Below are 14265 nucleotides of genomic sequence, written 5' to 3'. Positions count from 1 at the left end.
TTGCTACTATTTAGTTTATTTTTATTACTATTTATGAATCTTATTGCATTTTTTTAGTACTATTTATGGATCTCAGTGTACTATTTCAATTACTTTTTAGCTTTATTTACCGTACTTTTAACAAATAGTTTTTAGTTTCAGCTAAATAAGTTGTTCCCAAATGGATTCTTAAGCTTTTTTTTTTTGCTTCTTTGAGTTTTTTTTTTTTTTTTTTTTTTAAAGGCCATATATTTTTCTTCTTCTACATGTTGGGCAAACTAAAGATGGAACAAATTATTGGAACTTGGAAGGTACTCCCAGTGGGTGTAATAATTCCCATTATTCAGATACCAATCAGTGTATTAAGTATTCCTTCATTTTCGCTGTATATTCATCTCCGATGTTGCACATGAGGTTACCTTATATTGAATTTGATAAGTCTATTGGTGTGTTTTTAAACTTGGTAGTTACTACTATTTACTCTATCTATTTATTAAAAACAAAAAATTAAAGAAAAGGGGGACAAAGCATTGAAAAGAAATAAATAGTGGAAAAACGAAGCGTTTCAACGTGTGAGCGGTATATTATAAGAATAAGCCACGACTACGAGAATGAAGGTATGAACCTGGGATCCTTCAACAGCCAGATCTTTGGTGACAGCTTCTACACACCCAAAACAGCAGCACAGCACCCACCGTTCCTTCCGATTCTTTCTTTTTTCACTCAGACTCAGGAGTCAGGACCACACCTATACCTATATACCAAAACGGTAACAAACTCGTTGTAACAAACTCACCCGCATTTTTAGCATCAAATCTTAACCGTCCATTTAATCTCATAAAAATCACCTTTCTCAACCTCAACATCAACATCTTCTCTTACTCTTGGATCTCCCCCTCACAGTTTTTCTCTTTCAGCTTTTTCCAAAACACAAATATTGCAAACCCACGGAAAAAACGAGAGAAACAAAAATTATTTAAATTTAAAAAAAAAAAACAAGAGAGAATTGAGATTTGAGAGTGTGTACAGTGAGAGAGAGAGAGAGAGAGATGGGCGATTGTGTGAGAAATTGTAAGCGAATTACGGTGGTGGATGGTTCTGGCTCTGGCACAAACACAACCATGGCGGTCTCGAAGAAAAGGAGAATCATTGGCTTGACTTCTTTGGATGCGGAACTCCACGACGCTCGTTTTTGCTTTGATTCGCCGGAGAAGACAGTGAATTCCGGCGGAGTAATGAACGCTGGTGATTTGTGCACGAGCTTCTGTATGGACCAGTTTCCGGTTTCTTGTTGCTCTAGCAATGAGTCGAGCGAGTTCGTCAGGGATGGCTTCAGGCTTATGGATCTGGAGGTGAATTTCCGAATTTGAAAATTTTTGAATTTCTGAAAGATTTTTTCTATGTTAGTCTCCGTTTGGTTGCTGAGAAAGAAAAAAAAATCTTTTTTTTTTTTATAGAAAAAAACTAAGAATTCGAAATTGTCAATTTAGGCTTACTTGAGCTGAAATTCCAGTACTCAATTTTAATTGCTTATACTATCAATTAATGCTTTTATATTTAGTATTTATTTACGCTTCTTGAATGTGTATTTCAGGCCAAGAGTTTCGAAACCGTTGACTCAACGTACATAAACAACAACAACAAATTCAGGTTCATTTATCTATCTCTCTCTCTCTCACTCTCTCAAATTGTTCAAATTCAAAACCAAACCAAACGTTTCGTAACCGTTCGATTCTTACTTCTTTAAGCTGCTTCTTCTTTTTCTTCCTATTTAGCAGAGAAGGCACACCGTCGAGCTCGCTCTGTGTAGACTCAGACGAAATGGACTCGCCGGCGGCGACGAAGAATCATCCTCCGGCGAAGATGCCACCGAAAGAAGAGATCGAAGCTTTCTTCGCAGCTGCAGAAAAGTACGAGCAAAAGCGATTCGCAGAGAAGTGAGTCTCTCTAGCTCTCTCTCATTGTCTGCGTTTGTAAGAAACAGGAAAGAGGATGCGCAGGATAAGAGGGTTCGCTGTAGAAGCGCATTTTAGCTAAGCGAGGAATCAAATTCTAACTAACTTAAAACTTCTTTTTTTTTTTTTTTTTTTAATTACAGGTACAACTATGACATTGTGAAGGATGTGCCATTGGAGGGTCGTTACCAGTGGATTCGTTTGAAGCCATGAGTGAGTGAGACCGTGAGAGTAAGAGAAAGAGAGAGAGATTTGCTAAAGTCACTGGTTAGCACAGAGAGTTGCATGCAATTGGGTTTAGGTGGTAGTAATGGAAGAAGGTGGTTTTAGATTTATTTTTATTATTGTACAGCTTTCTCTTTTTCCACTAGAGTACTATGTAAGAAAAAAAAAAAAACGAAGCTTTGTCCTACAACAGTAAAAAGATAGAAGCTTCTATTTCTACTTGAATCTATTTCTTAGTACAGTAATATTAGTCAATGAATTTTAATCCTATTTTTGGATTCATATAGTTTGTGCATATGGGGTTGATTTGATTTTGTACAAGAGAAAGAATTTTATGTTTTGGCTGTTTTTAGAGAGATTCCTTTTCAGCTTTGGTTTTTTGCGTTGGTACCTGATTTTCTTATCCTTCACTTTCTTTTCCCCCACAATGATTTGAGCCTGTTTTGGAATATTCTCTCAATAACGGGATTTTGATTTCTTTGATTGTTGGGACCATGTATAAAAAGCTCCAATTCTTTGCTCTGAATAAAACAAGCTTAGAATTATAAGGCTTATATTGTGAGTCTGCAAATAAGGCCTACGACATTCCACTCTCTATCATTGAAGCTTTCACTTCAGCACACACTGTATATGCATGACACAAACCACAAAAGAAAACAAGGCGATTAGACGTTTACACTAGCCAAAAAATTGTAATGCTTTACCCTACAGAATAATTTGATGTTTCCACTAATTGTTGTTGTACCTAAGTTGTGGATTAATTTAATCACAATTTTTACTTGGTCTAGGAACCACAAGCAAAACTGTCAAAAAGTAAAGTGAGTTTGTTAATTATAAGAGGATACATTAATCATCAATTTTTTGAAATATTTTATGGAGAATTAAATAGGTTATCAAAAAACTGATTTTGTTAATTATAATAATTAGTGAAATAATAATTAAAAAAGGGAAATCCATTTAAAGAAAATTTTTATGAGAAAAAAAAATTAATATTTTGATAGTTTTTTTTTATTTTCAATAAAAGTAATATAAACGTTTTTCTTAAAATGAATTGTTAGTCAATACTTTAAGGGCAATCATTAGCATGACCCATTTAAAAAAAATTAGTTAATATTATGAGAAATTATAAAAATTATAAAAAAAGTTAATATTTTTTTTATTTTTGTATGAACAGTTTTCTAAAATAATTTATTCATGCATGCTCTAAGGACTTTTGTTAATAAAACTAAAAAAGATTTAGGTTTTTATTAAAATCATATTTGTGAATTTGATGCAATTCTAATTATTTGAGTTTTGAAGTTGACATTGCATGAGGTGGACCGACATGGGTTCTTTTTAGAGCACACAAAGTGCGGGGGGTCATATTCACTTTACAGAATATGGATATGGACTGCTTGTAAAGCTGTACCTTTGGAGCAAATAGACAAAAGAATCGAAATTTAATTTAGTTTTTCTTGGTTTTGTTTGCTTTATTATATTTTATTTTTAATGCTTTGTTTATTTAATGCGTTTTGGTGGCTCTCATAGAGCTACAAACCTAGATCACCCTTATGAAGCATCAAACATGGGGGTGGACAAAATAAATTCTGTCATCAGCTAGAATCAGTGGCAGAGAGAGGGTATTGTACTATATGTCTGAAACAAAAGAAAACAGGTACATGCACATTCTCACACGTGTCAAATGCAATGCAAGCAAAAGTAGTCTCATTTGCATGTGGGGGGTTTCCAGCCTTCTCGGTTCTAAACACTTTTAAAAGTACAGAAAACAAAGAAATATTAAAAAGAAAAAAGCCTTTTATAAAAGTGTTTTTTATAAAAAGCATAAAAGAATAAAGATAATGAAAAAAGAGGGAAGGTCTGCACGTGCAGTGGTTGAGTAGTGGTCGCCTAACTATGGCTTTGCTTTGGATCTGAAGCTTTGTTATATTTTAATGGGTACAGAGACAGATAGGTGAGAAGAGAGGTGGTGGGGAAGAGTATAATAGAATGTTGCTTAATAATGACGGAGATTGGTTTCGATTTTGGCGTTTCTTACCGTTTTCTATCATGAAAATGGTTTATTGTGCTTGAAGGTGCATTATTTGTTACTTCAAGATTGTTTGTTGCCTTCTATGTAATTTTTTGGTTAAATTTACGCATAGTTGAGAACCATGCAAAGCTTTTGATATACCACTTTGGGTAAGAATGTTTCATGACCAATTTAGAGCTCTCTCTCTCCTTTTTTATTTTCGACTTTCCGTACAACTAATCTCTTTGCCAAGGCTAAACACACAAATTTTGAAAAAAGAAAATTGTTAACCAAGATACTAATCGATTTTTGGTGTAAATAAGGATTAAAACTCAGATATCTTATTTAACCATCAGATATTTTATCAGTTGAACTAATTGGAATCTATCTAATTATTAGATTTTGTTGTAAGCAAAATGCCAACTATAGATATTGATGATGCTTGAAAATCAATAGGCTGAATGCTCCAGGTTGCAATGACGGTTGAATGACCTAAAGAGAAAAAAAGAAACTATCGAAGGTGATTGGAGTAAATCGGCTAAGGACCCTCTAACAATTAAGTCAGTTTTCTCTTTAGAATACAAGTGTAATGAGTAGATAAATAGTAAAAACTTACCCTGGTTGGATGATGCGTGGTCTCTTTTATTGAGAGTTTATGGTAGGTCTATTCATTAGGTGTCACTAATATCGAGGGAGATGTGTGGACTTTGTGGGAAGAGCAGAGTGAATTTCAGGGAATTCATCCCCACGTTTTGAGGTGAGGATTAATGGTTAAACCTTTTGAGATTGTGAAAAACACTTAGAAATTTACTAAGTGTTTGTTGGTTGTCCATACCTTCTCTTTGAATGACAAGATTCTCTTTGGATGACGGGTGATATGCTAGGACATCCGTACTTTATGTTTGTGGTGTATATTTCCTCTTTCTCCTTTTCTAAAGGCTATTTTGGACGTTACTAGTCTTGGACAACCATTATGGACGAATATTACTTGTTGTGGATCATCATCAAATATAAATAGGATGACACTATTTTTGTGTCAATTTGTTTACTTTACTTCTATAATATATAACCACTTCTGGATTCACAAAGAAAGTGAAAATATTATAAAAAAAAAATTATGAATGAAAATGTCATTTTTATGTAAATAGTTATAATTAGGAACTATATGCATGATACTCCAAATTATATGGATTAGTTATTTGAGTGTGAATGGTATGGGCATGTTCAGAATCCACACATCAAGTATTTATCAGACGATTTTTTTAAAAAAAAATTTATAAGTGATTACGAGAAATAGGGGTGGCAAAATTTGACACGACCCGCGAACCCGACACGACACGACACGAAATTAGCAGGTTATGGGTTGAGGCTTAACGGGTTCGTGTCATATTCGGGTTGACACGACTAACCCGTTTAATAAATGGGTTGGGTTAGGGTTGAACACATAGAACCTGTTTGACCCGTCTGACCCGTTTAATTAAATGATATTTTACCAATATACCCTTCAAAATCTAGGTATATAAACTTATTAGTTGTTGTGATTTATTTTCTTTGACATATTGTGATTGATTATTTGTGATATTGGGATATGCTTTAACTTTGAATGATTATTTGTGATGCAGTTACTCGTTAGTTCTAAATTTTATATTAAAAATATTTATTTGTTTTTTTTTTCATTAATTTTTATTTTTCATTTTGATAAAATCTGATAAACAGGTCGACACGACTGACCCGTTTAATAAATGGGTCGTGTTAGGGTTGAGAAATCTTGACCCGTTTAATAAACAGGTCGGGTTAGTGTTAACCTATGTAGTCGAATACTCATGACTTGACACGACACGAACCCGACACGCGAACACGAATTGCCACCCCTAACGAGAAACTCCAATTATAATTTGACTAATCCTTTTTGAGAATATAAATGATGATGTAATTGATGCTTTAATTTCTTGAGTTGTTAACATAATGTGCTTTTCTTTTAGTTTAAAAAGCCTACAATTTTTCTCAAGTTTTGTGTTCATTAGTCTTAAAAGTTTTAGGTTCAATCTACCAGACTATAGGTCCATGAGTTTTATATTGAAAGAGATTTAAAAAAAAAAAAAAAAAAGATTTTTCAATCTCAACACAAGCCCAAATCCCAAAAAAGAAAGGGGAAAAAAAAAGAAAGATAATTATTCAGTTAGCATTTCAAAAAATTGAGGAGTCTTAACAATCATTGAAAACCAAGAAAGGACACCCTTCCAATGGTGATTAGTGAGGGGGGAAATCAAGATAATTGAAAGCCATATTACTACAATTTGGGTTACAAGAAAGGGCATTTTTCCAAATAGGGTTGGAATGAGGGCGTATGGGCTTACCTTGTTATCTGTTTGTATACCCAGACTAAGCTCCGCTACAAGCATGAAATTTGGGCCGAAAAGCCCTACAGGCATTAGCTCCAACATTAATCCAGATAGCCATTGCGCCTAAACAAAGAATGGGATGGGTCAAGAATTCAATCGAAGGCCCGACCAAAAAAAGGGTAAAATAGTCAATGCCGAAAAAAGATGCCGTCGCAAAATACCAAGATGCTCTTGACTTTAGAATTGTTTGGAGTTTACTCTGCTGGTTGCGTAATAGAATCTCAAACTACATTTTGACTCACTTCAGCAGTTTCCTAATAAATCAGTCCCCACGCTTCGCGCGTACTATGTGGCTTTTTTTTTTTGTTGTAACCCTATTTTGTAGAAAAAAATTATATCTAATTATTTTATATATATAATTTTTATTTTAAAAATCTAATTTATAAGTGAATAAATCAATTTAAAAATAAAGAGGAGAGTGGTCATATTTTTTAGGCAATATTTTAGTGGGAATTAGAGTTACATTTTTACCGTATTGTCCTTTAGTTTTGTCTCTACATAAACATATGACTGTAGGGGCATTTTTGAACTAAAAAATGAGGAATCCAAAAAGGAAAAGCCTCTTAAATATTAGTATAGACTAGCCTTTGAGCACGAGCTCACGCGCGTGCTTAGAGACTCTTCTATTTTTTGAATAAGGGTTAATTTAGAGCATTTATTATAATTTGGGATTACTACATTTTCTAATCACAAAAAAATCTAAGAGTGTGATGAATATTATGTGTAGTGAAATAATTTTTCATAACACCCCTATGTTTTTTTGTGATTGAAAAATATATTAATCTCAAATTATAATGAATACTCTAAATTAACCATTACTCAAAAAATAGAAGAACCTCTGAGCACGCGCGTGAGCTCGTGCTCAAAGGCTAGTCTATACTAATATTTAAGAGGCTTTTCCTTTTTGGATTCCTCATTTTTTAGTTCAAAAATGCCCTTACAGTCATTTGTTTATGTAGAGACAACTAAAGGACAATCTGGTAAAAATGTAACTCTAATTCCCACTAAAATATTGCCTAAAAAATATGACCACTCTCCTCTTTATTTTTAAATTAATTTATTCACTTATAAATTAGATTTATTCAATACCCAGTTTCCCTTAATCTCATCTCACGTTTGGTTTTTTTTTCCCCTTAAATCTCTTTTTTTTTGAAGAAAAAATATACTAAAAAGTAGAAATCAATCATATCCAAAAGAAATCCAAAAAATTTCAAATACCACATTCAAACCCATGTTCAGCTTCTATCAAAAAAAAAATCCCCAAGTTCAAATTTATCCAAAAAAAAACCCCTACTTTCAAATATTTAACAAAACTTTTGGATAACTACAACTAGGAAGAAAAAAAAACCCACGTTCAAATTTATCCAAAAAAAACTCCTACTTTCAAATATTTTAACAAAACTTTTGGATAACTACAGCTAAAAAAACTGAAGTTAAAAACAAATTCATAAAATTCAGATAACTACTACTAAAAAAACTTAAGGAAGTTAAAAATATGCAACACATGTATATGTTTTGAAATTCAAATTCTCTCTCTCTCTCTCTCTCTCTCTCTCTCTCTCTCTCTCTCTCTGTGTGTGTGTGTGTGTGTGTGTGTGTGTGTGTATGTATGTGTATCTGCTTCCTTTCTTCTTTTCTGATCTATGATTCTTTCTTTCTATCTCTCTCTCTCTCTCTCTCTAGACAAATGAATGAAAGAGGCTGTGACGATGGCATTGTTGATGTTAAGAGTGTGGAAGTTTCAGGTATAGTTGAAAAGGGTCCCTTTTTTGGTTTGAAACCTAGTAGATCTGGCTTTTATTTTTTGATCCTTCCTGTTTCGTTACTGAGAAAATGAGGGAGAAGAGTCCGTTTTTTGGTTTGAAACCCAGTAGATTTGGCTTTTATTTTTTTTATCTTTCCTATTTGGTTACTGAGAAAATGAGGGAGAATGGTCCATTTTTGGTTTGAAACTCAATAGATCTGGCTTTAATTTTTTGATCTATCCTGTTTAGTTCTGCATTTTTTGGTTTGATTTTCTCTTGTAGTTGTAGTACAGGAAAAAAAAAGAAGGAAGAAGGAAAATTTTTTTTTAGTTTTAACGCCATTTATTTGGGCTGTTAAATTGGACAGATGTCAAAATTTTAAGTAGGACTTAAGGTACTGTTCATAAAAAACTGATGATGCCAAAAATCGTCAGTAAGCCACACGGTCCTCACGTGTCTTTGACTAGAACCTGCACAACACAAAGGCTAAAGACCTTAAGAGGTGTACAGGTGTGGTACCGGCCAAATACCCTCCAACAGTCAAGTTAGAGAAATCTCTTTTTAGCAACTCTAGAATACCAGAGCTGGGGTGAATCATGCATACCTTGCTTTGTGAGGGTTTTGGGGTATTTATAGTAGTGTAGGGCCGAAATTCATGCCTTGGTCAAGAAGTTCTTTCCTTCTAGGAGAGTAACTCATGAATTTTGTGTATCTCCTAGAGTTCTTTTCCTTATAGGAGTCTTCTTAATTAGGGTTAGGCGTGTAGAGCAAGAACTCTCTTTATACATGTATGTGTGGAGATCAAGTAAGGTTGTGGATGGAGGTTTAATTGACCTCTTCAGCTTATTCTCGTCAGCCTACAACATCGTCCATTTTCAGGGTCGTCAGCTTATAATTAAAGTCATCAGCTCTATTATGAAGCTGTAGACTTTGAGATGCAGTCCCTTGCGACAAGCAAGCCCAACGAAATCATTGGGCTCGATGTCAGACTCATCGGAGATTCATGTGTCCCCTTCAGCTTACTAGCTTCAGCTTACTACCGTCAGCTTACTACCTTCAGCTTGATGTCTTTATCTTGATGTCTTCAACTTATCCTTCAGCTTACTATTGTAAGCTTACTGTGCCCAAGATGCAGCTGTCAGGTATGAGGTGAAGTTGTAGACTTTGCAAGAAGGTAGTTTCATAGGAGTGAAGCTGACAGCCTTATTATATCCGTCGCTCTTTGTTTCGTCATGAGCTAATTACAAAATTATCCTTATCAGCTGCCCCCTACTCTATGGCCTCGTCAGCTTTAGCTAACGGGTTGTGGAGTTAACATCATCGAAAGGTCATTCATGCGTGGTGCCTCGAGCCGCCTTCTTTAAATGCTAGAGCACGTGGCACAGACTGATTGGTTCCGTGTCTAGACGAGCGTGTCTCTTCGTCTTCCGTGCCCTCTTTGCCTATATATATCTCACTTCCTCTCTCATTTTCAACTTTTCATCCTTTGCTGATTTTGAGAGAGAGAGACCGTCACCTTCTGAATTCACTTCGTTCGTCAGCCTACTGGCCTCGTCAACTTAGTTGCTATCAACTTTCTGGAATCGTCGATCCGTGAAGAAGCGGGTTGTGGCGAGGTCTTCCAATCAGGTCGTGAGCCCGAGAAGGGCTTCTCTTACTCGTTAGAGAGGGAAACGTCATCCCATTCCTCCGACGAGGGGGTAGAGAGTTGTAGAGAAGATGAGGAAAGTGAGGGCGAGAACGGGGACGATGAAGAAGGGGAAGAATTAGGTGACAGAGACCAAAAGATCGGTGAAGAGGAAGGTGAGAGAACCAGTGACTAGGGTGAGGGTGACAATGGTGAAGAGATCTTAGAAAGTACCTTGGGAGCCCCGAATGATGACCGTCCCTTCATCCTACCCATAGAATGGTCTGTCAATGAGTTCTTGCGACGATATTGGTCAATGTCTTCAAAAATTTAGGTGCCCGTTACCAAATTCCGGACGACATTCCAATCCGTCTCCCTGAGGAGGGTGAGAGATGTTATTCTGGGTAAACTGCGGATGTTGGCATGTATGATGCCATGTTTGCGGCAGGATTGAGGCTGCCGCTGGCGGCTCTTCATCGTCAGCTGGCTAATTTTTTAGGTTTATCCGTCAGCCAGATTACCCCCAAAGCTTGGCGAATATTCATTAGGGCTGAGATTTTGTGGGGTCTTCTGAGTGGCGGGAACCGTCAGCTAACTCTTGACAAGTTCTTTTGGTGCTGTAGACTCCAACATATCTCCTCGTCCCAGGGGATATACCATTTCGCAGTAAGGAAGAAGGAGCTAAAGTTGGTGTCCGATGTGCCCGATTCTAATAGGAATTGGAAGGGCATGTACTTTTTTGTCAAAGGGACGAATTGGGTATGTAGTTAGGAAGAGTGGGAGACGATGCCTCATGGCTTTGACAACACTTGGGCTTTTGTCAAAGATTTAGGTTACTCCCGTCTGTTTCTTTACTTAGTTTACTCGTCACATTTCTAACACCGTCTACTCTCCTTTTCAGCTAGTGTTCGTCCACATATTACAGCTGAACAAGAAGACTTTATCTGTTGGGTAACAGCAATTCCGTTGGACAAGCGGAAGTGTCGGGACCTAATTAGACTCGACACTTTACATCTCTACTGCAAAGGTCCGGAGCCGACGCCTGAAGCTCGTAGGTTAAACACCTATTCTCATCGTCGTAAGTACCCTTAGTTTATCTCGTCATCTTATTTTTGTCGTTTTTTGTCTTAACTCTCATCTCTTATCTTTTGTAGAGATAGAGGGAGCTAGGCAGAGGGCGCTGGTGCGAGCAGCTACTGCCCGAAGGAGTGAAGAAAAGAAGAAAACAAAGGGGAAGGGACGTCCTCGTCAGCCCCTAAAGCCGTAGGGAAAGCGGTTGCTAAGAGGAAGGCTGATGAGAAGGACGATTGTCCTCCCAAGAAGACTGCCATCACCCTTGGTGATAAGCACCCTAAGAAGTCGCCGCCCCTTAAGCCGAACCATGGGGCGGGTAAAAGGTTGATGACAACATCTGGCCCTGTCACTCAAGGACCTGATCGCTGTCTTCTAACCCACAAGGGCTACGCCATTGAGGTGATGGAGTCCATCCTCAAGAGTGAGGAAGTAGATCCTTGTGCTCAGCGACGGAAGAGTTAGGGACGTCTGGCCTTTTCGATCTTGTCCGGGTTCTTCTTTTATTTTTTGTAATTTTCTATCACTAGCTTTTACTCGTGTTTAACAAGCTGACGGCTTTTCTGCCATATAGGCATTGGTTCGTATAAGGCTTTGCAGGATAGGGGCGTCGCTTTGATTCCCATGTGCAAATGGGAAGCAGACGGGTCGAGAGGAATCGTCGCCTTCCTTGTGAGTTGTACCTTGAATCTTATAAGTGAGAACACCCTTATCAGCCAGGTCCTACCAGGAGAGGCACAAACCTTGACGGGTCAGTGGCGGAGTATTCCATCCCGATGGGTCAAAGTACTAGAAGGACTTTGTTGGACAAAAATACCCTTATTAGTATGCGAGTTGGTTTGTAGATTGGACTAGTATAGTGGATCGTTTGCCAAAAGTGTCCCATCGATTTAGACGAGTTAGTTTCGATGAGTAGGGTACCTGACGACCCCTTGATACGTAACGACCATCGAAGCGGAGCGTGTCGGCAGTGTCAAGGAAGGTACTTGACGACCTCTTGGTCCCTGATGACCCCTTGGTACCTGACGACCCATTGGTACCCGACGACCGTTAGGGCGGAAGGTGTCACGCTGTGTCAGGGAGGGTACCTGACGACCTCTTGGTCCCTGACGACCCCTTGGTACCTGATGACCCATTGATACATGACGACCGTTAGGGCAGAAGGTGTCGCGCTGTGTCAGGGAAGGTACTTGACAACCTCTTGGTCCCTGATGACCCCTTGGTACCTAACGACTCATTGATACATGACAACCGTCAGGTTGGAAGGTGTCGGGCTGTGTCAGGGAAGGTACCTGATGACCTTTTGGTCCCTGACGACCCCTTGGTACCTGACAACCCATTAATACATGACGACAGTCAGGTTGGAAGGTGTCGGGCTGTGTCAGGGAAGGTACCTGATGACCTTTTGGTCCCTGACGACCCTTTGGTACCTAACGACCCATTGATACGAGACGACCGTCAGGGCGAAACGCGTCACACAGTGTCATGCTTCCTTTGTGACTAACGCTACTTTTGGTAAGTTTATGATGCTTTTGGTGACCGAAGACTCTAAGGAAAATTTTTTGTAATTGGTGAAAATATTCCCTATCAGTTGCCTCCTATTCCGCAGTTGTCACATAAGTGGATGAGTGTGGAATATGCAGGCTTGTGTTGTAATCATAGAGTGTTGGGGTTATTTTTTTCTTGCCCCCCATTCCATGAGCAACTTAATTGGAGGATATTTACTTAAGTCAATTGTCATTGGAGGATTACTACTTGACTCGATCATTTTTGGAGGGTCGTTTGTCACCTTGGTGACTTCATTCGATGATTTCTATTTGAGTCAATCCTCTTTGAAGGATCACTTGGATCGTTCGTCACCTTGGTAACATGGATCATTTGTCACCCTGTAGATAGGAAGATTTATATATTTTTACCAAGGCACTCATGAGTGGCTTGGTTCTTCTTTCCTCCCATAGGTAGAAAGAATTAGCTTTTTACCAAGGCACTTGTAGGTGGCTTGGTTCGTCCATCCTCCTGTGGGTAGGAGGACTTACAAAATCTTTTTACCAAGGCACTAGTGAGTGACTTGGTTCACCCGTCCTCCCGTAGGTAGGAGACATATTTTTACCAAGGCACTCGTGAGTGGCTTGGTGTGTCCTTCCATCAGTAGGTAGGACTTAAATTTTGTACCAAGGCACTTGTGGGTGACTTGGTTCGTCCGTCCACTCGTAGGCAGGAAGACTTAGGATTTTGCCCAGGGCACTCGTGAGTGACTTGGTTCGTCTGTCCACTCGTAAGTAGGAAAACTTGGAATTTTGTCCAAGGCACTCGTGAGTGGCTTGGTTCGTCCATCCACCTGTTCGGTATTTTCAAACGATCGTGGTCAAGTAGATGTTTTGCTTTTTCTTTCACTTGGATTGCAATTTCTACATGCTTTATCAAGTAGATCTTCTGGCGTTTGTCCTCATTACTTGGATCATGAGTGCCACCTTGTAAATTACTCGTCTAACTAGCTTGTTCCTTCGACATCACTGGCATGTCTAATAGCTGATCTAGACTTTGGTTGTGCATTTGCCCTTGGTATACTCATGTGGTGATTTTTTTTTTTTTTTTTTTTTTTTTGGTCATCCACTTTGGGTCGTGGACTAAGTGTTGGTGACTAAGTTTTGGGTCGTCCACTTTGGGACCTCGTCACCTTGTCAGTCGTCCACTTTGGGTCGTAGACTAAGTGTTAGTGACTAAGTTTTGGGTCGTCCACTTTGGTACCTCGTCACCTTGTCAGTCGTCCTCTTTGGGTCATGAACTAAGTGTTGGTGACTAAGTTTTGGGTCATCCACTTTGGGACCTCGTCACCTTGTCAGTCATCCACTTTGGGTCGTAGACTAAGTGTTGGTGACTAAGTTTTGGGTCGTCCACTTTGGTACCTTGTCACCTTGTCAGTCGTCCACTTAGTGTCATGGACTAATTGAGGTGACTAAATTTTGGTGCCTCGTCACTTTTGTGGTCGTCCACTTTTGATCATGGACTTGTTGAAGTGATTGAGTTTTGGTGCCTTGTCACCTTTTTGGTCGCCTACTCGTAGGCGACTTAGTATGGTGACCGTCCACCCATAGGCGACTGTGATCATACGTCCTCCGGTAAGTGACATAATGTAGTGACTGTCTATCCATAGGGGACTTTTCGTTATGCATCTACCCGTAGGCGATTTAGTGTAGTGATTGTCTACCCGTAAGCGACTTTGGTCATGCATCTACCTGTAGGTAACTTAGTG

At 38.4% G+C, this 14265-nt stretch overlaps 1 protein-coding gene across 2 annotated transcripts; it reads left to right on the top strand.

The window, feature by feature from the left end:
* The first annotated feature begins 554 nt into the window (after positions 1-554).
* LOC142642799 (cyclin-dependent kinase inhibitor 7) lies at positions 555-2445 on the top strand. 2 transcript variants are annotated; one of them, XM_075817224.1, is made up of 4 exons: positions 555-1331; positions 1574-1629; positions 1755-1916; positions 2078-2445. In XM_075817224.1, the coding sequence occupies exons 1-4, from the start codon at positions 1029-1031 to the stop codon at positions 2145-2147; spliced, it is 591 nt and encodes a 196-aa protein (XP_075673339.1). In that variant the 5' UTR covers positions 555-1028; the 3' UTR covers positions 2148-2445. The 2 variants fall into 2 exon arrangements, with proteins under 2 accessions (XP_075673339.1, XP_075673340.1); XM_075817225.1 differs by having other exon boundaries at positions 558-1331; positions 1758-1916.
* Positions 2446-14265: the final 11820 nt, after the last annotated feature.

Source organism: Castanea sativa, chromosome 7, assembly GCF_040712315.1.
Source record: "Castanea sativa cultivar Marrone di Chiusa Pesio chromosome 7, ASM4071231v1".
NCBI lineage: Eukaryota > Viridiplantae > Streptophyta > Magnoliopsida > Fagales > Fagaceae > Castanea > Castanea sativa.
Note: the sequence above shows the minus strand (reverse complement) of the source record. Positions and strands in the feature narration are given on the sequence as shown.

Coding starts and splice junctions, on each gene's coding strand:
- LOC142642799 (XM_075817224.1), top strand. CDS start 1,029: ATGGGCGATTGTGTGAGAAATTGTAAGCGAATTACGGTGGTGGATGGT. Junction 1,332..1,573: donor TCAGGCTTATGGATCTGGAG/GTGAATTTCCGA, acceptor TGTGTATTTCAG/GCCAAGAGTTTCGAAACCGT. Junction 1,917..2,077: donor CAAAAGCGATTCGCAGAGAA/GTGAGTCTCTCT, acceptor TTTTAATTACAG/GTACAACTATGACATTGTGA.